Source organism: Cephus cinctus, unplaced genomic scaffold (assembly GCF_000341935.2).
Source record: "Cephus cinctus unplaced genomic scaffold, Ccin1 Ccin1_scaffold0617, whole genome shotgun sequence".
Taxonomy (NCBI): Eukaryota; Metazoa; Arthropoda; class Insecta; order Hymenoptera; family Cephidae; genus Cephus; species Cephus cinctus.
Genome location: NW_014333261.1, coordinates 646636 through 672654, shown reverse-complemented (window position 1 = coordinate 672654; position 26019 = coordinate 646636). Strand labels below are relative to the sequence as shown.

The 26019-nt window shown below is 37.9% G+C and overlaps 4 protein-coding genes and 2 long non-coding RNA genes across 25 annotated transcripts; 3 read left to right on the top strand and 3 right to left on the bottom strand.

Moving 5' to 3' along the window:
• Positions 1-925: 925 nt before the first annotated feature.
• On the top strand, positions 926-16500 carry LOC107269220. 17 transcript variants are annotated; one of them, XM_025086460.1, is made up of 4 exons: positions 4688-4882; positions 6450-6495; positions 6598-6962; positions 14641-16500. In XM_025086460.1, the coding sequence occupies exons 3-4, from the start codon at positions 6817-6819 to the stop codon at positions 14978-14980; spliced, it is 486 nt and encodes a 161-aa protein (XP_024942228.1). In that variant the 5' UTR covers positions 4688-4882; positions 6450-6495; positions 6598-6816; the 3' UTR covers positions 14981-16500. The 17 variants fall into 17 exon arrangements, with proteins under 17 accessions (XP_015598319.1, XP_024942228.1, XP_024942227.1 ...); XM_025086459.1 differs by having other exon boundaries at positions 6397-6495; XM_015742830.2 differs by having other exon boundaries at positions 6368-6495.
• On the bottom strand, positions 1791-4584 carry LOC107269225. The gene is made up of 3 exons (XR_001537998.2): positions 4451-4584; positions 4171-4376; positions 1791-4032 (listed from the first exon to the last, which is right to left on the bottom strand). It is a non-coding gene; the product is annotated as an uncharacterized LOC107269225 (long non-coding RNA).
• On the bottom strand, positions 9410-14633 carry LOC107269222. Of its 2 annotated transcripts, none has more exons than XR_003060092.1 (3): positions 13027-14633; positions 10266-12931; positions 9410-10195 (listed from the first exon to the last, which is right to left on the bottom strand). It is a non-coding gene; the product is annotated as an uncharacterized LOC107269222 (long non-coding RNA). The 2 variants fall into 2 exon arrangements; XR_001537994.2 differs by lacking the exon at positions 13027-14633 and having other exon boundaries at positions 10266-10744; positions 10840-11401.
• Positions 16496-21080, bottom strand: LOC107269210 (endoplasmic reticulum mannosyl-oligosaccharide 1,2-alpha-mannosidase). The gene is made up of 11 exons (XM_015742806.2): positions 20644-21080; positions 20320-20490; positions 20085-20244; positions 19827-20012; positions 19588-19736; positions 19289-19477; positions 19039-19226; positions 18844-18970; positions 18593-18757; positions 18360-18509; positions 16496-18273 (listed from the first exon to the last, which is right to left on the bottom strand). The coding sequence occupies exons 1-11, from the start codon at positions 20740-20742 to the stop codon at positions 18055-18057; spliced, it is 1803 nt and encodes a 600-aa protein (XP_015598292.1). The 5' UTR covers positions 20743-21080; the 3' UTR covers positions 16496-18054.
• Positions 21081-21345: 265 nt separating this feature from the next.
• Positions 21346-22380, top strand: LOC107269219 (peptidyl-prolyl cis-trans isomerase-like 1). Its single transcript, XM_015742822.2, has 5 exons — positions 21346-21557; positions 21647-21780; positions 21861-21950; positions 22030-22137; positions 22212-22380. The coding sequence occupies exons 1-5, from the start codon at positions 21487-21489 to the stop codon at positions 22325-22327; spliced, it is 519 nt and encodes a 172-aa protein (XP_015598308.1). The 5' UTR covers positions 21346-21486; the 3' UTR covers positions 22328-22380.
• A 400-nt stretch (positions 22381-22780) lies between these two features.
• Positions 22781-25695, top strand: LOC107269256 (glutamyl-tRNA(Gln) amidotransferase subunit B, mitochondrial). Of its 3 annotated transcripts, XM_015742909.2 has the most exons (11): positions 22781-23266; positions 23328-23490; positions 23570-23683; positions 23744-23916; positions 24024-24172; positions 24254-24298; positions 24395-24489; positions 24571-24759; positions 24862-24998; positions 25065-25188; positions 25257-25695. In XM_015742909.2, exons 1-11 carry the CDS (start codon positions 23148-23150, stop codon positions 25473-25475), a joined length of 1527 nt encoding a protein of 508 aa, XP_015598395.1. In that variant the 5' UTR covers positions 22781-23147; the 3' UTR covers positions 25476-25695. The 3 variants fall into 3 exon arrangements, with proteins under 3 accessions (XP_015598395.1, XP_015598392.1, XP_015598393.1); XM_015742906.2 differs by having other exon boundaries at positions 22787-23266; positions 24254-24489; XM_015742907.2 differs by having other exon boundaries at positions 22793-23266; positions 23343-23490; positions 24254-24489.
• The last annotated feature ends 324 nt before the right edge of the window (positions 25696-26019 follow it).

The window sequence follows — 26019 nt, the reverse complement described above, 5'->3', positions numbered from 1 at the left end:
ATACAAAAAGGCACTAAATAGGTAATCCAGAGTTGACAGTTGTCTTAGGACAGTTATAGATCGAGAAAGAACGAATGAAATTATTATTAGATGATACAGTATACAAGATACCATAGAATTTAAATGATTCTAAGAATAGCATACATATCTAATATTTTCTTTGTTATATTAGCTGCATGACGTCCTTATGGAAGAAGCTCCCTTATACTGTACAACTGTACGAGCATCCGTAATTCCAAGTGTCTGTTCTGCTCTCAGTGCAGACTAATGCTTCTCCATAAATAGTACCTAGTGCATCTGACTGCAGCCACCCTCGATAGACTTTCCTTTATGGCACCCCGTGCAGGCGAAACCCTCCTTCACTGTGAGGTCGGGGTGCAGCCCTACATGAAACTTATTCACGACCAACCAAAGGCATCGTCCACGAGTCACGATGACGCACTACGAGTGCGCCTCACGAAATCCGAAGCTTCATCAATCACCCCTGATAATCCGAAGCAGATCGAAATCCTATGGATATGATATAGGTACTGAGCCAAAGTCAAGCAGTAATGTCAGGAATGCCTACAGTTCGATTAATCAAAAACTATCCACTGAATTTATTTCACACGCAATAGAATCACGCAGCAGTAATAATTCCAATAACACAGTGTCTAATGGGAAAAGAAAGTAAAACTAAAACATCTGAGTCACTTATCATCCTCTAGTGTGGCATAAGAATGAAAATTTTTCCTGGATAAATTCCCTCGCCTATTTCAGGAGCAGGGTAAAAGAGCTCTGTCGTTTTATGCCTAGGAGACATAACCTTCTATACATATGTATTTCTCTTCGCCAAGGGGACATCTTTTGTTATTTCACCATTCGTCAGAGACATGAAAAGGAAGTTTAATAAATTGGGACCACCTTGGCTCTGACCGAGGGATGGATCTTTGAAGTTTTTCTTATTCACTTTTATCTTGGTCCTTCGAATCCCTGTTAATCCGTTAACCGATTTTACGATCCTACAACATCTTTACGTGTAAACTAACAGCTTTTTCACTCATCCTAAACGATTTTTAATGCCTATGGACACTAGACGGATTTATCTGCAGGGGTGTAAAAGGTGGGGATATAAAGTTGCGTGCCTGTAAAGGGTGAACTACGAGTAATAGATATACGAAGAGAGAACGGCCAGTCAAGCTTCTGCCGCCGCGGTGGTAAGCAGCAGTAAGGGCGGGAGAAAGGTTTGCCGCAGTCGATGCTAGAACGGCCACGCGTGTTCACGTTGAGTCTCCTGAACAACAACTGAAATTCGAATCTACCAGGAACCGGTCGGTGACTTTCACGGTGGCCCTTTTCTCTGCGTTCGTACAGCTCCCTTACGATATAAAATATACAGTGAGATTAGTGCCAATTTATATATTCTTCAAATAACCTAAAAGAGACAATATTCTAATGAAACACTGCGCGAACCGGTTCTCTAATTGATAAACTAAAAACATTAGTGTTAATCAGTGGTGTACGTGTATATAAATGTAATCAATAATTACTCCTCATGCGTGACTGGATTTACTGGATATTTGCAGAAAATTGCGAAGATTTCTGACAGCTTTGACGTTTTTATCATGTGACGTAGATTTCAAGAAACTAAAATGAAGGACTCGACGATAATCACGCATGCTGATGTTTACGACGATGTACCAAGCACATCTGATGGGTAAGTCATTTTTCTCTATGTTTATTGATGATTTTCTACTTAGTGTTCCTTATACACTTATGGGATATTTAGTTCGGTACACTGATTAAGGCTATTCCGTGTTTAATTTTATATTTGATGATGTTGATTTACATTTCTTCTCGTATTGGTGCGTTCTACTGATTTTAACATTGCCTAAGTTAGCAGTATGAAAACAGGACTTGTATCGAATGACTTATGAGTTTACTCTTGACGCTTTTGAAGGTTTCAAGTACATATATATATATATACACACACACTATATTATGGTATGGTAAGCAAACACTTTGTCTAGCATATAAGAGGCATCTTGTATCTTACGCATTCGCCGGAATCCATAGTAAATTCAGTGCTATAGTAAAATTGGAACTATAGTATGTAAAGATTCACTAGCGTACCTACTGTTTACGCTTCGATTATTATTCGTATTCACAGTCTATGTGCGTATACCTCGTATAGTATTGGCGCACGTGATCCAATTGATAATTGGAATCAAGCTGTCGCGTGACAAAGTGACAAAAATGGCATATAATTGAATTTCTCTTAGCAACGAACAAAAGAGCATATGACACGAGTAAAGCAAACTTCCTGTTTAATCTGAGCAGATAGCACGATTTTATGGATCACTAGATTGACGCCTAGTTTTTACAATGATAATTGAACTATGTATGGCAAAAGGAGGCCACGGTCGTTTCCGCGCGCGTAATACAAACAGTATTATGGCGCATGAGTCTGAAGTTCTTTTTTGGGGATGTTTTCTCTAGTTGCTGTGTGAACAAATAATGGAGTTTGGTTTAGCACGAATTCGATCGTGAAGGCTAGTAGAGTTTAAATGAATGCAAAAATAGATAGCCCAAAAAATATGGCGTCTATCTCACAGTCACATAGTAGCTAACGATTTTAATTTATACTGAAATTTTCTTCAAGGCACTACGAGTATGGATTTTGATTTTTGTTTTATTGGATAACCGGTTATCGGATAACCTTAAAAAGAGACTCGAGTTAAGCACCGAGGACACTTTTTTCGTATGATCATCAATTCTTTCTAGATAACGATTTCTTGTACTTTTTTAACTAGACAAAATAAGAAGACCGTTAAGAAATTTCAAATTAATTTTAAAAAACAGTTATACTAGAATCAGCGTTTCTATGACGCAGATCGTGCCCCTCGTATTTCTCAACGGCCTTCTTTCCTTCTCCAAATGAAAATGTAACATCGACCTGATTCAGATAACCTCATAATCGACCTGTAACTTCCTAACATTGTAATTAACTTTCACGTATTTGCAAGGCAGGCATGTCAATCGTAACCGCTGCTCTACAAGGTCTTTCAACAATGCCAATCGTGAAACAACAATGACCTATGTCTAGTTGGAATTTCAAATCGAAATCGACGAGCGATTAGACCTCAGAAATTATTGAAGAACACTGTGAGTCGTTATCTGTGCACGATTTCTATAGAGCCCTTAGTTCATTCCTCAGCGATGAAACAAAACTGTTCTTGTGTCTATTGTTCAGCAATGTCTATAGATCTAGGCTCAGGTATGATAGAGAGCCTGGAATGACTCTTTGAATGAACATAAATGGATGACGCCTTGCATCGTGAACAGGCGGAAAAAGACTTGAGCAGAGAACGAACCCTCAAGAGACTTGAGTAAGGTCTAATATTGCTCCCCCAACGTCTCTGCCTTTTGTTTCCGGTCGAACAAATTGCAGTTATCCAGTGGCTCAATTGAGCACTGCCCACTAGTAAACTCTCGACTGTTCAAGTTGTTTACGCACTGCCTGTCTGTACACCGTGTTAAGAGATACGCGGTGTGACTTGTCGATCAGCTATAGTAAATGGTAATGTAAATGGAAGGAAAAGAGCAGAGGTTAGACTTGGTAAGGGTTACCCGACGAGTATGCTGTTGTCCTTGACCTTGGCACGTTGCGAACTTGCTGAGCAACGTTAAATCAGGAATCCTTTAGGGCCCCATAAAAGCTTCAAGGATATCCTGATACACGGAAAGGCTTCCTGTATGCACATGTTTACACCATTCACGGACTGCGAATGCATGGAAGCAGCAATTCCTTTGTTCGTTATACGTCAGAGACGCGTCCACGTCCGTTGGAGTTACCATAGACGGCATGAGAACCGCTGAAACTCTTTGAACTTCACAACTGCGAAAATCCTGCCACTTTGTCAATTGGAAACAATCACGTGCGTTTAAGAAGGCCACAGAAGTCTGCGAAAGAATCGTACGAATGTAGAGACGGGTATTGGCTGATATCTAATCTGGCTTTACACGATACAGACAGACGATAACCTGATGCACCTGTGGGATTTACATACAGAAACATATGTAACCAGAGTAGTATGATATTTATATAGGATATTATAACTTCTATATGATCTCGAAACGGACTCGAAAAGGACTCCACTCCTTGTACGTTGTAGAATAAAACATACGTACAGTATAGGTGTCAGCTTGCGACATGACTAAAGTTCTTTGAAAAGGACGACGCCTAAAGTAAATAATGTCTCTGTTAGCTCGAGAGGCCAGGACCAACTTCATTTTTCAAACTTCTCACGAGACAGTCGAGTCGGATTAAACATCGAAAACCTGTTTCACGCCTCACTACGTGCATCAACGTATTTCTTCGGAAACCAATGTAAATACTGAAAAAAATGTATAAAGTATCTGAAGCGATATTTCGATTGTATGAAAAATCATGATAATAAATAGCACATACGATACAGATGTAGTGTATTCAATTTGAAGAAACAATAGTGGGATTGCCGCGTTGACTTTCAAAAATATACTTGGTTCCATTCCACCACGTTCCTTCGTGCTTGTCGCTGCTCGCCATCGCTGCTTGTGGCATACTGGATGCATAGACTATGCTGCGCTTCATGTAATTGGAACGTTTAGACTTCGTCAGAGAGAACGTGGGTCGAGAGCGGCTACGAGTTGCTCAGTATACGCGAATGTTTACGCGAGAGTGTTTGCTCCGTTGGTTGTTCACATTTTTTTTCCGTCCTGCCGTTTCTCAAGTGCCATTTCGTTGCGTCTTACACGCACGGTTCATGTTAACGTTCCCTGGGAATTCCTCGCTACTTTTCGGAACACAGGATCGGTAAAATTGGATTAGATATTTAATCTCGCTGGTACGTCGAATCAAGAGGTAACGATTCGTGGTTAGTTTTCGTGCAACGACATACGTACACTAGCGACAAATAATGGCTTTTCCGTCTATAGCGTAGTAGCATTCGTTTATAATAGTATTTTGGAGGACCCTTTTTTCATTCCTAGCCGCGTACGTGCGGTTTGTCATCCGATGTTGGTAATCGTGAAATCGCTAACGTCGTGCTCACGATTCTCGATGACGCAGGAATCGTACAGGGTGTTCAGAATATCCAAGCATGGTTAGCGGTCTACCGTTATGGCGAATGCGCTGGAAAAAAAGTAGAAGCCTACTCTGGGCGAGTTTTCACGTAGCACCGAATGTATACGCAGGTGATTAATCAAAGCGTGTCTCGCCTGCTGATTCCTTCTGACACGATTAAATTTCTTTATGGGAATATTGTCGAGACCTCGGGAAGATTCTTTATGGTTCTGCTACATACAATTTATGAGATAGTCTTCGGGAAATACAGTTACAGTGCACAGTACGCTGTGCGAATCCCAGCATTTGGTTAATCGTCAAGTACTGATCGATGGGGGTAACGAAGTTTGGCGTACAGATAATTAGGTGACTATGAAGAAAAATATTAAAACCACGTTCGATAAGCTTAGCATTGAATCAAGAATTCTCTATGATTCCGTTGTTTAATTTTATGACGGAGGCAATTCGCCAATGAAATCCTTTGGACGCTTCTCACGGTCTTCGAAGTATTGAAATTTATCGAATGGCCGCACCTCTCGTTTGGCAATGCATTTCACCGGGCCATAATTCACGAGATTCTTATGGACAGTGACATGGTTTTTTCTTGACTGTTCGCCAAGTTTGACACGGCTAATTGTAGTGTCACTGGCGACGCGTGGGATCCGTTGAGAATACAGTAAAACCTGACTCGTATTATCAGTCACTGTTTATTGCTCAACTTTGTTGCGGGACAACGTTCCTCTAGACGCAACTATTTTATATAATAAATAATAAAAGGTCGCCCACGCCGTTAGATTATTGGCATTCAATTCTACGCGGACACATAAATCCCAAGTCAGAAATTCAGATTGTACGTCGTAACGTAGGTGGTGCAATAAAGCACGTAGTCACCTCTGACGATCTTTAGAAGAATGAAAATATATATCTAATCTTCGCTTTATGGCATGTCGCTGAGGGACTACAACGCTTCAGGACCCGTTTGAGGTCTCTCGCAAGATCTTTTTCTTGTACGTTCGAGAAATACCCGTCCCCAGATAAAATTCACATAACCCTCAAGGAGACGCCATACACGCGAGGAAGTTAGCTGGCATATCTGCACCCCTTAATATTGAGAAAATTCTCGTACAATCCGCTAGTGTCGTCAGGGGTCCTTACATGGTCAACAGCTGTTGGACAGATGCGATCCCTAGTGCATGACGTGCGTAGCGTAACAACTACCAGGTTACTGCTTTTTTAAGGATATTCTTTGATTCGCTTTCGTTGTCGTAAGTCCCTTCTCGACAGGAATCCCTTCTCTTTTGCGTCCCGCCAAGGTGTTCCGGAGAGACGGGTTTTTCGGCAGTAAGAGTTCATCCGAGTTCAACAGGGACTACCATAGTGGATTCTTGGAGCATGAACGTTGCCTCAATTCAGTGAGTGAAGTTAAACCTCAGTGACAGATTTTCGACCGCATGAACTTGGCACTGTCTACCTCATACAATAGGACTGTAACATTCTCTTTATTCTACCTTAAGCTGGGCTTGAGTCTCAACTCCAAGACAATACAGGCTTTGTACATGAACTGACAATCCGGTCATTGTGTCGAAAGGGCTGTGGCTCTTTCCTACGTCAACGAACAGTTTCCAATGAACCGGTGTTATTAATCGACGATAATATCACAGGATGATCCAGTGGTGATAAAATTCTGATCCAAATTAAAGAAAATAGTAAAACCACGAGGAATCCGGGTCAAGATGTTCTCCAGGTCGCGTAGTGGCGGACGCGGTGGTAGACACAGTTTTGGAAGACCTAAAAAGGAGTCGAACAAAAAGAAGCATCACGTACGAACCTGGGTCTTCCTCCCTAAGAAGAGGAACCATCATCATCATCATCACGAAGGGTGAGTTACCCAAGATGGCCAGTCTCGGCTGCTTTACCCACCTAAACGTCCGAGCGTGAGGGAATGGTAATTTATTGCGCAGTGGTTCGAAAGAACAGCCAAGCCGCGCGGTTTCTCTTCTCTTTTCGCCTTTCCTCTTCTTTCTCTCTGGAGAGAAGGGACCGATCGTCTTTGCTTCGTAAGCTTAACCTGAAACCTTCGCGAGTAATGGCTACGCTGTCTCGTCGTAATTCGACTCGGTAGGTACTGGCCGATTTAGTTCGGCAGAAATCGACGAACCATTACCATCCACTGATGAGATATCGGTTGTAATATTTCTTTTTTACACGTACCAGAATATATGGGATTCTGCGCCCGCTATTGTCGGTATTCTTGCGTCAGCAACCTTGATGCGGCCAAAGTTAACCTCTGACCTCGGACACTGCAAAATAGTTAAAATCACCTTCCAGATCATTTTCATGAAAAATTATTTTCACTTCGTTATTTACCATCGGTCGAATTCTCATTATAATTATTTTTATAGTATATTCGTATATACCGTGGTATATTCGTACCTATATACCGTAGCAATATATAGTTTTCCTTTGACGTAATGCTACGATACCAGAAATAGAATATACAGGTAGATGTGGTTAGCATAAAATTTAAATGGGTTCATGGATAGCAGAGGCGTAGACCGATTTTAGCCTCGACCCGTATTCACAGGTTGGTAATAATCGGGTAACCACACTAGTAATTCGTGGTATTCTGATGATTACTCTAATCGATTAAATTAAAGTACCCCTACCCATTTACAATCTCATCTAACTCGAGCTCTAATTCAGTACGACGAAGCTTCGTGAACGTTACCCATGATTCGTGTATCATCATTCTCCTCTGCTACACCCCCATTTGCATAGATTCGAACGTGCTCGCACACCTCCGTGCCGGACGGATCGTCAACGTGACGAATCGTTACGGTCGACAGCGTTGATCATTGTGAGTTGACGATTCTTTCATTGAGACGAAGGAATCATGTTTCGTTTGCCTGTACTATTTGTGTGATAAAAGCACGTTTACCGTCTTTCGAATCTAAGCGTGGAGTCCATGATACGTTTTTTCGTTCTATCTCACTTCCATTTCTTCTAGTCGCCCGACAAAAAGCAAAATCGATACGCACGATTATCGTGTTTCTATAATTTCTTTTTATGAACTCTTCAACCTAGTCGGTTAATATATCCCTGGGAAATTTCAAGCTGCCGCCATTGGTCTGTATGTACAATCTACCGACCTTGGATAGTCGAAATTTTAACAAACGAATAACTGTCGTATTAAGCGCAATCTATCTGTTTTATAGGCAAATAAATTTCTTGCTTTTTTTTTTGACTTTTCTAAATACGATTCTTCCTTTTTAATACATTTTTCGTAATATTTCTATCTAATGCTCTTTTTTTCTATATAATTTTTATGCCTGTTGACACAATCGGACCAGGATTTCTTAGGGTACACATAATGGGAACTGGTGAGTAGATTATAACCATTGATTTTCACCTGTACAGCTCGTCATTTGTCTCAGTTGGCTTTTGCACTTCGAAGCGATGAGTCGTGTTATCAATGTTGTATTTATAGTCTGTCGCGTTTATTTGAGGTATATTTGAGGTATAAATTTCCTAGTTCACCCAAGCGTCCGAACAATGCGGTTTCAAAATCCACTACCGCAGCGCGGGGAGTACAAGTAAGTCGATCTTATTCTGGCAACTTGTTATCAGTCGTATATTTATGGTTATGGTGGCCATATGGCTTTCATGAATTTTGATTTACCGTTTTCAATTTCTGCCGCCGCAAGACTCTCCTGCTGTTTAGTTTACGAAATGCAATTTAAATAAGCCAATCGAAAAAACTTTCTGACAACTGTATCAATGATAAAGTCAGTTATCTTAATACTTGTCATGCGTTGATTACCGTTCATAGATTTCACGATGCACTGCCACTAATTAATTACATAGCACGCCGATAGATGGCAACAAGGTATTTATGTTGTACGTAAGAATACTGGATTTGCTTTTCGTAAACTATACTATCCAGTCTAAAGTGGACAGTAATATAATGCTATATCAGTCAATCTTGTTTTTGAAATTTACTGTAAAACCACGAGGCTGCGGTATTCATGAATAATTTAAATAAACTAAAATTTAAATAAATTTTTTTTTAAATCGTCTATAAACATTAACAGAACGATGTGACTCCAGTCACAGATTTAGAATGTAGACATTTATATGCCTCGGGTGTAAATTATTACCCAGGTAGGTGTGTGTGACGGGTTCTTCGTTTTGTCAGATCCTGGTGACTCGTGTCTTGTTAACAGAACAGATCAGACGTGCTCGAATATTTTCTTTTCCGCTGTGTCGAAATTCAAACATGTTTGTGAAGGAGCAAAACATGCCACTTGCTTATTACCTGGGGTACGTTACAGTGTAATAATAACAATGTGTGCTTCATATCGAGTGCAGGTATATCGCGAATACAGAGTATCAAGATGATTGGATTCTCTTACTCCTAATGCAATAGATACGTATAACTCCCTGCGGTTGAGTGCAAAAGTAATATTGATTAGAATATAATGTTCATTAATAATTTACTAATTCTTAATTCGCAAACAGTATAGATTTCCTTGGCCATATTTTTATGCTTATTTCCGTACTAACATTTCATTTTTAATGTGCCAATCATTGAAATATACGTAACCGAGCCTGACCTTTCTACGTGATGAAACGTTAGTATAGCAAAAAATAATTAAATCATGAAACTATCGTCTTACGCTCGGAATAACTTAATACTATCAAGTACAATTTTCTTCTACCATGGCATCTTACAGCACTGCACGTTAGATACAGTAAGATTTTACTATGCAGTAATACCCGTGTAGTCACGTATGCCTTCTTGCTGCTAGTCAGTAAAGAAATAACACGCTTGTGTGTATATATATACATGCACGAATATTGATAGCCCAGAGCTAAGCTAGTAATGCGGAAGAATTTACTACAAATTTTTTAAAGCGCACTCAACGCTGCAGCCATTGCAAGCTGCATTAAAGTTTTAGCTGCAACGACCCTAGTTAATTGTGTCACGAGCAATTTGCCATTAAGGCTCTTGTCCAGCTACCATTAGTCGGTAGCGTAGCGAGGATGATAACGAGTATGTGTTCTTCATGGTCTTCTTCATCTTGATTTCTCTCGGATCACCTTGTCGCTCAGCTGTTAATAATGAAAAAAAAATAGTTACTTCAATAACAACGTCGAACCTCAATAAACACCAAATATCTACCTTAGCAATTGGTCCCGCTTAATATCCTCTTGTAACTGCCTATACTTGTACAAATTACCTATAAGCTTTAAGGGCACTATATATTTATAAGTGAAATAAACTAATTTACTTTAATTGCTCCAGGCGTCTGCGAAGCAACCAGGACATGCATTAATCGGTATCTACGTTGACGTCAGACGTGACTGTGGGTGAAACTGTCGAAACTTTCTTTAAATACTTGCACAATATATCTTGTTTCTTTCCCACAGTAGTGTTCAGTGACAATTAAAGACAGATGGCCTTGCCGTACGTGACTGAAAAATACACTGGTGGAATGTGGCCTGTAGAGCTTGAAGTGGCCATAAATTTCGGGCCGTGCCCTGCATTACCAACTGTTGAAAATTCCAGACTCTTGCAGTTCTTTTTGCTTCGGTTAATTTCCGCCTCACGCGTCAAGTTTACTGCAGCTATTTAAAGTTTACCATTGGTCCAGATTAACCCTGTAACAGCATAGCTTCATGTCCTTACATTCCTTGAGGTTATCGTCCTTTAAGAGGATTTATCCGCCAGACAGTGCTGTAAAAGTTTTGGTTACCTGCGTAACCGTGGGAAACACGACGCATGCTTCTACGTTTCATCGGCTCGACGCATTCCCGACGAAAGTGATCGTCGCGCGAATATTCTCCAAGCGCTATGCACGAGGGTTCTTCATTCTCTTATAATGCATTCCATCGTCCTGCTACTGTCCTTCCAATCGAACGTAACGTATATTTCTTACGTTCAAGCTCTCCAATTCTGATTGGTCCGACCACAGAGCGAGTCTTGAGCGCCTACGCCCTCTTACTGGCAGCCAACTCGCATACCTGACTCCCTCCGGCTTCGAAATTCGTCTCCACGTGAAAAGTGTCAGAGGGTAGGATCAACAGTTTAACGGCAACCGCGGCCGTTGCACGACCGGCTTCGTATGATCGTCATTTTAGTGTCAGCGTACGGATCAAGTGGGATGGCCTTGTCTGTAATTAAAAATTGAAATAAAAATTATACATTCGGAACGAAATTAAATAGAAGCATGTAATTCGATCTTACACGTGATACGAAAATCGTGTACATTGAATTTTTTTTATTCGATATGGCTATACCGAAGTACCCTTATCTTACGAAGTGTAAAAATTTATGAGCTAATCTTTAGTATCAGCAAATATACGTGATCAATAGCTCCATAATCAACTATCGAGCGATTACTTTTCTAGTAAAGACAGTTTCCTACTCTTTGGTTAAACGTACCTGATACGGAAGAGTGAAGTATTTATACTGAATATACAAAGTGAAGAAGTTCTACGATCCCGTGAACTGTCTTGTATCGCTGTTGCAAAAGTTCATTACTCGGCTCGTGCTTATGCACTGTCTTAAGAAATTTGTCAACCTGGATAGGTGCACTCCGTAACGGGTAACTCGCGCGTAAACGGTAAAAAAGTTCTTTCGAGGTACAAAAAAACCGACTGTCTTGTTCTAAATAACATGGCGGATAAACCTGATTCAGTTTCAGCGAGAAGCGATAATTGCGGCAAGACTTGAAAAAATCGTAATTCCAGTGAAAATATCGATCGGGCCCGCTTTCACTGGAGTTTCCATTAGAAATCAGTAAGCGATTTAGAAGCTGGCGTAATACACCTCGTAGATTTCGTCCAATCGTTCTATACACATGGGGGGCAGAAAAGGGAAGTTCGGGAGCAGCTGCATTCTCACCCTCCCAGTCAAATGCAATCTATGGAACGCACGCCGGTTCCCCCGGTATATAGGTTTCCGATAGTCGCGTGCTCGATTCCTCTACGAAATACACGAGCCTTACTTATTTTCTCGCTCGACTCCCACGCCCGGAAGAGCCTTTCGTTTCCCATTCGTATTCACGTGTGTTTACTATGATTACCCAATACTTGAAAATAATCGGTAGTGTGAATCCCGCTGACAAATGAAATAAAACGGTGATAATTCACTCTTAACCCAACGCGCGAAAGATATCACGTCACCCGTGCTCTCGTGTATCTTAACGTTCGTACAATTCTTCATAACAGAGATAACTATACGAAATCTCCCTCTAAAGGATCTCGCTCGAGAACTCAAAGTATTTAAAACAGTGTCGAGCATCGATTCTTCATTGAAAACCACTACAGTGCATCATTCAGACATAATCCGTGATATTTGCTGTCAATTAGCCCCCGTTAAAGGCAGAATGTCAGACGGTTGGGTACTTTAACCTTTTAACGATGTCGACGTCACGACGTATGCAAGATGCATCTTTTAAACAGTCTCTCGCGATTGAAAGGCAAACGTGTACATGGTGAGTGATGGAAGAGTGCACCGGTGGATTTCTTACACCGATTAATCTTCCCGGTCTTCTTATCAAGGCGAATCGAAACGCTTCGATTATCATCGAGGGTGCGTCGAATATCCATAGCGATTATTGACCCAGTCGCAAGATCATTAACACTGACGTCAGACTTCCCTTGAAGATCAGGGAATCGTCAAAACAGACACCTCCTGGGATGATTCTCGCTGACAACGTGAAACGTCTTGTGTCTCAGTGGTGAAACGTTCACGTTACGTTTTCGTCACGGCGACTGATAACGACTAATCCGCATCTTGGCTCTCCGGTGTCTTTTCCACGTGGGAACGATCGTCTGCATCCTCTGGGGATAAAAGAATTAGAAATTTTTTTTTTCTCTTTCGCATTGGCTACAGTGACCTGACTGTCACGGGGTATATTGCTACGGGCGATACTCACGTATTCACGAAATTCCTCGAGAAGATGTATTACCCGACCTTGACGAAGGAGGAGGAAGCCAGGATGTACCCCATCAAGAGTGTTACATGGTATGTCTGATCCCTCGTAGATTTCAGGGTAAAGATAATTTACATAGTTTCCTTCCTCCTTGAAATTACACTCTGGATCCTCGTAAATCGTGAGGGTTTTTTCTTTTTTCTTTTATCTGCTTCTCTTGACCGTTCGACGAAGCCTGCTCATCCTTTCGTGACTGAAATCAGTATGGCTTAATATCCTGTGACTTGGGACCGGACGAAAAGGCTTAAAGAGCCAATTTTTTTTTTTTTTTAATACTGTCGCGCTGGAAGCATCCTGAAACTGGAGCGCGACGATTGTCAACGGTTTTATCTATTTCGTTAAATTTACTTTACGCAAACTGTCACCCGGTATATACACGGAGGCTTGCTCGTGAAGAATTTACCTTACGGCTTAATTTGGTATACTGATAACTCATTAATGTTTTATACACTTTATCAGAGCCCAGACTGCTATCCAACTACTTGTACATACAAATCGTATACCGCGTACAGTGTATTTAAATGAACCTGTCGCTCCTCACGTATTTCAATTAGTCTAAAATTAACAAAGTCAACAAGCTCAACGACCTAGATAATTTTATTGGTACTTCAGAACCAAATGCCACGTTAATTCCACGCGAGAATTACTCCTCTTCGATATCACTGTATTACGTGAAAAACGAATGACTCGAAGAGTAATATAAAAGAAATTCGATAAATCCTTATATAACGATAAGACTGCATAAACTATAGATAAAATATGTTGATAGGAATTGTAAAAAAAATTGCGTCGAACCGTTCTTACGTCAATGCCTGACATTTATAAGAAATTCTCCAAGTTTAAAAAGGCGCCATTTCTTTTTTCACGCGCAACATAAAATCGCACATATATATTATACCTGTCAAAGACATCGGATACTTATGAATTCGAAATACGTGAAGCAATCTTGCCACAAATTTAATGTATGCGAACGATCATAGCGGGAATTATTGTCAAATGTCAAAATACATCTTGATACACTTTGTCTTACGTTCGCACTGCACGTATCGATTTATAAGTCTTATCCTTAAGTGACAGTAAATACTGTATCGTCAATCGGTTTCGAATTGATCGATTTAAACGTAATCAGGAGTACCAACCCACCCATTTCGTAGTGCACACTAGCTAAAGAATATAATACCTAGCTAAGTGTCGAGTAACGTATTTAGAAGTGGACACAGTGGGTATTAAATAACCCACGCGTAGACAGCTAGGACGTATATCGCCATCTTAGCAAACTGTGCAGCAAGATACGCGAAGTCGCTGAATATCATTTATCATTTTTACTTAATATAGACTGGACTCTATCGTAGAGATTGCCACTGCTTCGATCTCATCTTGGGCAACGAGAAGCTGCTGAGGCCTGCAAGATCGAACAGGATGCATAATTGTCATACGTTGCCTATATAGTATCAGACTAGAATTCAATTGGAAGATAGGAAAAATAAATGTCTTTATTGTCAATTGAAATACCGTACGGACGTTCGTATTAAGATTAATAAATTATTGATGTTTCAGTGTCTTGATGTCTGGAGATTCGCCGCCGCCCCTGCAAGCTTCCTTACCCTCGTCGGGATTCGAGACGCCGAACGACGTTCACAATGGAAAGATAACTCCGATATCTTCGATACAGAAGTCGACGGGTGTCGACGTCGACGTCGAGGACATCGAGGAGGCCGTGCCGATTATTCACAAGACTCTACCGGTTCCTGAACCTAAGCCCTCGATCGAGAAGAACGGGGCTGACTACTACGACGTCGCCGACGGCAAACAGCTCGTTCACGACGTCGATGACGATCCCTGCGTCATAAAGTGCCTGTACTTTACGCAACAGTGCTGCGAGTGCACGATACTCTGAGACGAGAGGGTCAAGCACTTGTACAGGGTGCGTCTTGTCTATTGAATTAAGTGAGTGCGCGCACTCGGAGTCTGATACTGCTTGGACTTGATAAATGATGAGATATATATATATAGGTACATACGTATATTGTTAATAAATTAATATTGGCATTGGTAGCTGTGATTCTCAAGGATTTTATTTTCGCTAAGTCAACCGCTCGTACACGGTTCTCGCATAGAATTACAGTGTCTACCGTATAGAATTAATGGACTTGGATATATATTTCTTGTCCTTGTAGATTAAGTATAGAAGTAACAGGAAGGCGATCTGGATAACAAGTGGAAATGTTTTGAAAAATATTTCTTCAGTCCTTGAAAAGGTACCTAGGGCAATGAGCATGTGGATTTGGCATTAGGGATCAACGTTATTGTAAGAGGTATTAGATTTAGGATTAGAACGTATAGCTATCTAGAGCTACCATTAAGTCTTGTTTATCTACAAGTTTTTCCTCATGTCTCTATAGACCAATTCTTGTCGTTGGTTATATACATATTCCAGAGAATAGACGAGCTACAGCGTTACTTGGTTTTCACTTGCGAATTTGAACAATTTCTATTACGTAACTTCTCGCTCGAATTCCATTACCGGGGAAGTAATGATCTTTACGATAATTTATTAATAGCAATCATTCCAGGGTACTAACACTAGATAGATACTCGCCTGTCTAATGTAGATAAAAAGACACTAGTATAATCGCTTGTACGAGCAGTCAGTCTTATATGCTCGTTGTGTCAATTACACGTAACTACTTTCTCTAAGGATCAGTTACTGGGATTTTACACAAAGTTTTGGTTCCGCTTGATAATACACGAGATAGGTAAATTCGTAATTGTATTTTGATACTTTTACATTTATTATAAGTGGTAGTTCAGTTTTATGATAAATTTGTATAGTACAGCTGGTGGCTCTGAGTGCCTTAACACTGTACAAGTCTTTGCATGGTGAACAGCTAGGAGAAAATATGTTAACAGAGATAAGGAAAAGTTATTATACTAAATTTCGTAAATCCCCATCAATAGAACTGATCCAGAATTGGTACGTGTAATGATCTAGACATTGTACCATACGTATAACTCATTACAACAGCTGGCTCTATATGCTTTGCATATCGTGACCTAATGACTTTGATAAAGACAGAATATACTATGTGCACGTGGTAATGAAATAGGAGGAAATTAAATATCGTTGATTTAATTATTTCCGGGGTCAATAGAAAAAGTACGCGTTGTAGAGGTGAATTACATTCGTAGTCTTCCTTGGGATGCTGTAAGGGAATGCAGTGGCGAGGACGACGTACATTTGATAATGTATTTACACAAGTGATAGATTTTTTATGGGCGAATTTATATATAAATAAATATCTTACAATTTCCATGAACTCTGGGATTATTAGACTAAGGAGATACTCGAGGTAAGATATATCTTTGTCGTGAGTGTACGGAGATTGAGAAATTAATTAAAAGTGCAATTCTATTTTATGTCGAATGTTACGTATTTATTTTTCTTCACATACCGAAAACTTATATGAGCCATTGAGACATGGTTGACAGCAGTTTACAATTAAGTTAGTTAACGATTTTATTTAATGATTATATACTTTCTAAAGAGGGTAACCGATTTATTTATATAGAGTTTTGGGTCTGTAGGGTTGCCCAGGCTAAACCCACCAACTTATGAAGCTAGTTTGGTCATTTGCTTTCTATGGTAGAACCAACCTTTCAGTTGGTGCGTTTTCATCTTGTATATTGGAAAAAGTAATGAATGTAAACGAGCTCAAAGCCACGTCTCAAAGTCTTCCACATCCCATATAATAATATATATTTTTAGGATTTACTGTTATTTACAGAAAAGACGAGTAATAATATAATTTACAAATTAAGCTGGTAATTTAAGTGTCACCATGATCACTGATCGACTTTAAGCTAAAGGTTTGTTCGCTCTAAGTGATTTTTTTCACATTTATCTCTTAACGTTTAGTGGATAGTAGTCTAATGATATTAATATTTGCCTCATTATCTATCACATAATTTCGATCGATTAATTTTCAGAATTCATGTTCATCAGCTTAATTATTGCTAAATATTTAAAATCACATCTGTTATATCTCAAATCTTTCACCTTGCTTTACTACGACTTTCTGAACTTGACTTTACAAAGTAAAATCACTGAGAGGAATTCACACAACATATAAGATCACACACTCTCCCTAGATTGTACATTTTATATGATATATCATCTGTCAATTATTTGAGATTAAACTATAGTTGGAACAACGAAGGGGACATCATAATGATAAACGATGATGGATATCGATTACATAAGACAGTCTTCTGGGGAAATAATAATTTGTTCAAAAAAGATTCCTTCGTTCTATCGCAGCGTAATAATCTGTATATTGTATATAAGGACAGACATTCTCTATTTCTATCATCATTGCACTCATAATGGATACTTAGCAAAGACAGTTGATCCTGACAGTTGCTTGCATTGTTTGGGAAATAAGAGAAAATAATAATTCTTGAGACTATCTAGGACGATATAGATTAGTAGTTGACGACTAGAAAATTTTCATTTTTCCCCCCCTAATGATAACGAGTATAATACATCCTGTCCTCACAACAGCTTCTCATTAGTTAACCATAAACGTTCATTATAGGAGATCACAATACACGACTCTACTCTCTTTGTGACATTTCAATAAATCTATTCGTTATTTTTTTATCCCTTATAAATCACTTGCGTTAACGTCGCGAGTAACAATTACGATAATGGAAATAAGTACCATATCACAAACTGTGCTTAAAAATGTTTGCAGTTTGTAAAATAGTAAATGTACAATTATTGTGCTGCAACTACAGTCCGACTGGAAATAATCCTGTTTTGGATTTATAATAAATCGGGAAGCCGTAATATCATTGCTATTTCGTAGAAAAATTTAGGGCGCGTGGACAATATGAAGTTTGTTTGAGTAAGCATACTCAGATTATAAGCTTTTGTGTTGAGTTTCGTATAAATTGTGAGTACATTAAATTTTATGACTCATAAATGGGTAATGGATGACCTTCCGAATTAAAGATCCATCTATCTAAATTGATTAATTGTCTCGTGTCATCAAATAATAAGTATAAATATTTCAGTGTCTCACCAAACCAAAAGCTCTCGGTCATGTCTCGCGGTCGTACGTTATGCGCATTGCGAACATTACCGATGCTGGTATATCCATTTGGTACTTTGGTGTAGTTTTCAAAAGCCTAGGTGCATAAAACGTATTGAAGCATTAACCGGCGTCTCGTACGAAAAAAAATGTCTATCTAATATTACTTCAAGTGTTATATACCTGGAATATCTGCCAGCCCCAGTTTTGATAAGTCTTGTTTCCAGTAAAATACCACATATAGAAAAGACTTTCTATAAATTCAGGACGCAAAAGATTGTGCGCGTCATTTGACTTCACGTACATATCCATATGATTCTCATCCTCCAATTTCTGTAGACGAAATACATGTTTTGTTATTATAGGAATTTAATACGATACAATTTTTCATTATCTTTCAAATAAAGAGTACTTACTTGAACGTTAAAGTACGTAATTTCAGGAGCAAGGAAGGTGGGCTGGATCGCATATGTCTGATAACAAGTTTTAACAATTTCTTGAGCCAGATCCATGTGATCTGGTTGCAATCCATGATGGACACCTAAAGCCAACGTCCCTCCCAGATAACAAGTTAAATGATCCTGTAAAACATAATTTCTCAATGTATATGAATTGCAATGACATTCAAAATTTATCATCAATTAAAAAGACTGTTAAAACTGGTTACCATTTTCGGTTTCATGTCTTTTGACGCTCCTATAAGTTCCGCTATAAATAAGAAATGATTAACTGCTGTACGCCGCACGAGATGTTTTTGAGTCCCCGCAATACCCAGCAAATAGTCATCACGTAAACTAAAGAAGAATAATATAATTAAACCACACATTAATACAATTCGATAACACAGAAGTATTGTACATACTAATCAATAGTCTTTCCGGTCTGTAACCATTGCTTCAATAGGTATTCATAGTAACTATCACCTCGTGCTCCAAGTGTTATTGTTGCGTACTCTCTGAACAAACCAGTATTTGCATTAATGAAGATTGGTACTAAACCATCGTATTTCTCTAGCTGATGAACGTGTTCCGAAACTTTTGCTACTGCTGCCTGAAATTAAATGTGAAAGACGATTCATGGGATCTCACTCATATAATGTATACAATTAGTACCTCAAATCTCGGCTGGCCAGTACTACGACTAAGGTCACGGAATTCCAATTGTATAGATGTAACTTCACTGGTGCTGCTATCAGGACCCCATTTTGGACTGTGTGCACTCTTAGTGCCTAGATTAACATCTGAGAATGGAACACTGGATCTCGTTGAGAAGGCTGGCATCATACGATCACCCAGATCAGTCTTAAATTATTCAAATTAAAAATCAGATTTTATTTATTACTTGATTATGGGGAGTAACTGAACCATGGTAATATATGGCTTATGGTTCAGAAGTTAAGTCCTTGACTTACAGCCTTATCAAGAAAGAGTTTGTCGCCTGAGAGGTGATAAGCTGCTAACAATCCACCGAGTACTCTTATGGTAACTTCAAACAAGTTGACATCACGATCATGAGTAAACAGTAAACTATTTTCGACCCATGCTCGAGCTTCCGCGAATTCTGAAAAGAACAGATGGTTTTAATTCTGAAATAAATGTAAAGGCTGGAGTGTAGTTTGTTTATATAATACTTATTAATTTGTATGTGTACCATCATTCAAACCCATTATGTACAATGTATCCAAAGCATCAACTATAGTCAGTCCCAAGCCAAACCATTCATGATGCCCTGCTGATACTGGTTTAATATTATCATGACCCCAAGCATATTTTTTATATCCATACCAGGAATGTTTAAATGCTTTTATCACTTCCCTTTGCCTATCATTTTGTGGGCCTGTTTAAGAGATACAATGAATTGAGATATATATATATAACTTTTCCAACACAGATTGCACAAGAAATTTACCATCAAATTTAAGGGCATTAGGTTTAGGTTGCGGTGGTTCACCTATCTGGTCATCGTCAATCTGATTGATTTCTGGTTGGAATTCTGGTTCTTCTATTACCTCCCCACCATCAGCCCCACCACCCTGTTCAGCATTATCCACTACCAATTCCTCAACCAACTACAAAAATAAATATTTTTGTATAAATAAACTTATATGTAATATAAATCATATTTACATGTTTCTTTTAAATACCTTATCATGTTTCGGAGTATCCTGTATCACCTTAACATTTCCATAATCATTATCATTTATCAAAATATTACTCTTTGTTTCGCCAGGCAAAAGGTAAAATATAACAAGCAAGATGGTGATCACAGCAAAGTACAAAATATTCCTCTGAAATCTAGATAGTTGATTCCATTGCTGGAAAAGCGAAATTCTGTTTTAATAACATAATGAAAACATAATTAAAAAGAGTCACTTTTTAATCAAGGTTTAACAGTCAGAGATGTAAAATGTTTTACAAAAAAATGTTTAACATCAATCTTTTTATGAAGACCATATATATATTCTTACCCTCCAGAGACTGCGTGAGGTTCCTCGAGCAAATGATGCAGTGTCGTGAATGTTTAGACTAATATAATCCGGCTTTCCCAAATCCCTGGGTGAGTACATATTTTTTAAGGTTAACTCCTCCCGGCAACTCTAATTAATACGTGCGCCAAAAGCCTTCGCAATTTATAAAGAGGCGCCTTAGATTTTGATTCGACAGACCACATTTAAAAATCACCGCGGAACACGGTCGGGCTACTTTTCTTTACGACATTCTCCATATGCCTAAGAGGACCGCGATATCGTGGAACACACAACGCAACGCGTCTTTAATGTCAGCCTACAGCCGCTAATAATGGCGTATTATTGCTGGAGACAGCTGTAATCGCCAAAGAATCTAGTTCTCCTCGTACACTATGCCTAACTATATGCACATATTATGTTTATACTCTATATAGAAAAATTTTTTAATTACAGTTAAAAATAAGTATAAGAATATTCTGATAAGGCGATCTCTTGTTATATAAGGTGCTACTATAGCAATTTTATAGTTACATGATTACGTTATCTTTATAATCACGCGAGTTGCCTCATAGAAGTTCAGATAAAAATCGATGAAAATTATCGATTATTGGATATAATTAATTTCGCAATCAAAACTTTAAGTCTGGCCATAGTTGCCTCATGTTCCTTATGCTTAGTTCTTATGCAGATAACTTTTGCATGGGTGTATAGTTTCATTTTATTATATTGGTACCATGTGAAGATTGACAATTTGGAGTATACCGAATATACCGTAGCGATTCTACTAGGTTATGCCGCCTTATGAATCAGTATCAATTTTGAAACAAATTTTTAAGTGAAAAAATGGCTCTAACAAATATTTCAGGAATTCCTGATAAACATTGGCAACCGCCTTTCATATCTTTAGAGACTACGTGAGTGAAGTTTTTATTCTTTAATTCTAAACGAAGGTTATATTAAGTTTGCAAGTTCATTGATATTAACTTGTTTCAATTTGTGCTAGGATGGGTGAAATTACGATTGAGCTTTATTGGAAGCATGCTCCAATTACGTGCAGAAACTTTGCTGAACTTGTGAGACGCGGTTATTACAATGGTACCAAGTTCCATAGGATTATACGTGACTTTATGATTCAAGGTAAGATAGTATATGATTCATTGTTTTGCATAATTAGATATCACTATTTTATTAATAGCAATTGAATTCTGTATTAATAGGTGGTGATCCTACGGGTACAGGAAAAGGTGGTATGTCTATTTATGGAGAATGCTTCGATGATGAGATTCATGACGACTTAAAACACACTGGTAAATTATTTAATTTGACATATAGTATTGTTGAATCGAGAATAACATAGTATTTAAATTCTATATTTAATTATTTTAGGTGCTGGCATACTGTCAATGGCAAATTCTGGACCAGACACTAATGGATCTCAATTTTTCATTACACTTGCTCCAACTCAGTGGCTTGATGGAAAACATTCTATTTTTGGTAAAACACTTATTGGTATTTAAAGAGTTTCCAGTTTTATGTACATATAACAATCTATACTGATTATCTAACAGGTCGAATACATTCAGGAATGGCAATAGTCAAGAGGATAGGTCTAGTGGAGACTGATAAAAATGATCGCCCTATTGACGATGTTAAAATAGTCAAAGGTTCAGTGAGAAACGCGTAATAATCGAAAAATAATGTAATTTTTAAGAATAAAATTAATTTCTTTATATAATATGTATAAAGTGCTCATATTTTGCTTTTACCTGTTTACATATGTAAGTTTAAAGACAATGATCTATGATGACCTGAATATTTTAACTCCATTTCTAAACATTTTAAATATAACATCACCCTACAACAGGGTCGTATTCTATTGAGTTACATTTTCTGCTCTAGTTTGCATGAATATTTCACAGATATTGATGTAAAACATCCAATATGTTATGCAGAAAACTATTTTTTTTTAGTTTTGAACTAAAAATTTAAAAAATTGGATTGTGATGTTTAAGTGACGCATGCCAAAGAAAAATGCTCATTTAATTTAACAATGAAAAGAAATTTGAAAAACTATGATATTATTATCGTAGTTCCTTAACCAATGCTGCACATAACGTTTCTAAACTATAATAAATTGTTACACGAGAATTTATGTAAATTTTACAATCTCACAGATTGATGAGTTTGAAAGTAACTTCTTAATGTGTTACCTTATCTACAAAATTTCCAATGATCTTACCTCCAATATTTAGTACAAAAACAGCATTTACCACTCCGAAAGTGTTTTCCTCAAATTCGTACCAATCTGTGGCTCAAAAATCGCTCATCTTCGCGCTTTTCGCACATCATACGTGTTCATCATTTCTTGCGGTCACCCTGCTCCGATTACAAGTTTTGCGGTTTCGAGTGAATGAAGCTTTACTAGCAGACGCCAATAAATTGTCCCCTAACCTTTACAAAATGCATTTTTGATATAGTTACAGAATTCATTGTTACTATTCAGAATGAAACTTAGTGGCAACCCACGGATTCTATATATTAATAAATGGGATAAATGTATTTCCTATGTTTGGTATTGCAGAAATGCTTTTTCTAGTAGTACACAACCAAAACTAAAGGACAAGTAAGTGAAATTATATGTTAATAGGGGAATATACAACTGTCTAAATATAATAAATAAATAGCAATTTTTTTTGCAGAGAAAAATGGAATTCTGTAGTTGGTCTGGAAATCCATGCTCAAATAGCATCTAAGTCAAAATTATTTTCTGGAGCGGATACTAGTTTTGCAAAACCAGTTAATACTTGTGTATCATTTTTTGATTGTGCTACTCCAGGAACACTGCCTGTAATGATATTGTTTGAATATTTGAATTAACATGGGGATCATACTGTTTTATAGTGTTTTTTAATTTTTTTTATCATAGGTACTGAATAAAAGATGTGTGGAAGCTGCTGTATCAACGTCATTAGCTTTGTCCTGCAAATTGAATGAAGTTTCATTATTTGATAGAAAACATTATTTCTATGCTGATTTACCAGTAAGTTTTTCTTTAGTCGACGTTTCTATAACAAAATCAATGTTATCAATTTTTGAACAGGCAGGATATCAGATCACGCAACAAAGGCAACCATTAGCTGTTGATGGAGAACTTAAGTTTCGTGTATTTACCCCAGGTGTACATAAGAAAGCATATGTTAAATTGTCAAAAATCAAACAAATACAGTTGGAGCAAGATAGTGGAAAAAGTTTGCACGATGAACTAGAAAGGAGGTAAAACTGTCGCCTGCAGTGAATAACAATCTTCAATTTTCTAATTTAGTACGATGTAAAATAAGGTGCAGGCTATTTCAGATCCCATAATAAGATTTTTATGGTAGGAGTTTAGTTGACTTGAACCGTGCTGGAATACCATTGATGGAATTCGTATTTGAGCCAGATTTGACCGATGGTGAAGAGGCTGCTGCCTTGGTTAAAGAATTGTCAATTATTTTAGAAAGATTAGGAACTTGTTCCTGCAAAATGGAAGGTAATACTTGTCAACAATATTAAAAATTAGTAAACGTAATACAAGCGAAGGATAACTCAATTTGACGATGACATGTTCCAGAGGGTGCTATTCGAGTAGACGCAAATATTTCCGTGAATAAACCAGGTAAACCATTGGGAATTAGAACAGAAATAAAAAATATCGGTAGCGTGCGTAATGTAGCCACCGCCGTACGGTACGAAATTGAACGACAAATTTTAGAATTGGAAGCTGGTGGTGTAATCGTTAATGAAACGCGAGCATGGAACGATGAGAAAGGCATGACAGTTCCAATGCGTGATAAAGAAGAGAAACAGGTACGAATATTAATATGTCGTTCGCTTCCTTGGATATCGCTTATTAAAAAACATTCATGTATATTATTAACTGTACCTCAGGATTACCGTTTTATGCCTGAACCCAATTTACCGCCATTACATCTGCATATGGACGAGAGCATAGAAAATAAATATGATTTGGTAAACGTCCCGCTTTTAAAGTCCCAACTTCCTGAATTACCGGAAGCCATACGTGTTAAATTACAAGAAAACTTTGGGCTATCATCTGAAACAGCGATTATAATAGTGGCAAGTATTTTATCGATGATTATAGAAATTTATATTTACCGTCATAATTTGGATTAACATACTATTTTATGTATATGAATACATACTATTTTATGATTTCAGAATGAGCTTGTACTGTTACAATATTTTATCAATATTATGAAGGAAAACAACAAACGTTCTGCGAAACGGGTTACAAATATATTGATCACAGATTTACTGACAAGCTTGAACAACAAAAATATACAATTAAACTCGTGGTAGGTAAATTTTAATGAACTACACTTGGCATATTATTAACCATAACGAATAAATCCATTATTTAGTCTTATACCGTATCAACATATTGGAGAAGTTGTTGATCTTTTGGAAAACAGAAACATTAATATAACAGTAGCAAGGCAGATACTGGATATTTTAATAGACGACTCTGAGAGCAGCCCACGACAGGTGAAAATTAATTTAATCTTTATAAGATATACGTCACAATAAAAACATGTAACAATTTCCTGTTACAGATCGTCGAGAGAAATGAGTGGTTCCAAATAACTGACGAAACAGAACTGATCAAGCTTTGTCAAAGTGTAATTGACGACAATCCAGAATTGGTAAAGAAATATAAAAATGGAAAGAAAAAGTTACTCAAGGCATTCTTAGGCCAAGTAGCTTCACGATCCGAGCGTCGTGCCGACATGGAACAAGTTACTAAAATAATGGAACGATTGCTGAGTACTTAAATTTCATTCTCAGCCACCGCATTGTTCCCAGGTAACATACGAAATAATGTATAACAAGTGTTTGAAACATCTCATATTCATGTATATTTAAATAATGCCAGAAGTTAAAAACGTCAGAGATCTATAAAACACATGTCCAAATTTTAATTGTATTATCGCTTTATGATTATAGTCACAAGTACAAAATCAAGTAGGAAATAAATATTTGTGGTACAATGAATCGGAGACTAGAGTCCTCAGTCCCCCTGTGTATCTACAATATTTTTCTTCCTTGCGTCACAGTAACTTGTATTCCTTACGTAATGGACAATATTATAAAACAATAATGTCTATAGAAATTATTGGATGACGTGTGGTACATGACTGTTCGTTGCGACTCTTGCACGTCTCCCCGCGTTCATACGTGACATGTTTGACAGACAATGAAATTGGATAAAAGGGGTGCGAACAGATGACAATCTTTATCAAATTCAGAATAAACAAAAGTGCAAACGGTGTGTTTCTAAGTAAGCACAACAATACACAACTTAAATACTTTTAATAT

Bases quoted from the DNA above. Each gene is read 5' to 3' on its own strand.
- LOC107269220 (XM_015742826.2), top strand. From the start codon at position 6,817: ATGTTCTCCAGGTCGCGTAGTGGCGGACGCGGTGGTAGACACAGTTTT. The intron at 6,963-14,640 runs GTGAGTTACCCA...TTGATGTTTCAG, and splicing joins CATCATCATCATCACGAAGG to TGTCTTGATGTCTGGAGATT.
- LOC107269210 (XM_015742806.2), bottom strand. From the start codon at position 20,742: ATGTACTCACCCAGGGATTTGGGAAAGCCGGATTATATTAGTCTAAAC. The intron at 20,013-20,084 runs GTAAATTTCTTG...TCTCTTAAACAG, and splicing joins TAATGCCCTTAAATTTGATG to GCCCACAAAATGATAGGCAA. The intron at 19,737-19,826 runs GTACACATACAA...TGTTCTTTTCAG, and splicing joins CATAATGGGTTTGAATGATG to AATTCGCGGAAGCTCGAGCA.
- LOC107269219 (XM_015742822.2), top strand. From the start codon at position 21,487: ATGGCTCTAACAAATATTTCAGGAATTCCTGATAAACATTGGCAACCG. The intron at 21,558-21,646 runs GTGAGTGAAGTT...AATTTGTGCTAG, and splicing joins TTCATATCTTTAGAGACTAC to GATGGGTGAAATTACGATTG. The intron at 21,951-22,029 runs GTAAATTATTTA...TAATTATTTTAG, and splicing joins TGACGACTTAAAACACACTG to GTGCTGGCATACTGTCAATG.
- LOC107269256 (XM_015742906.2), top strand. From the start codon at position 23,148: ATGAAACTTAGTGGCAACCCACGGATTCTATATATTAATAAATGGGAT. The intron at 24,173-24,253 runs GTAATACTTGTC...GACATGTTCCAG, and splicing joins TTGTTCCTGCAAAATGGAAG to AGGGTGCTATTCGAGTAGAC. The intron at 25,189-25,256 runs GTGAAAATTAAT...TTCCTGTTACAG, and splicing joins CTGAGAGCAGCCCACGACAG to ATCGTCGAGAGAAATGAGTG.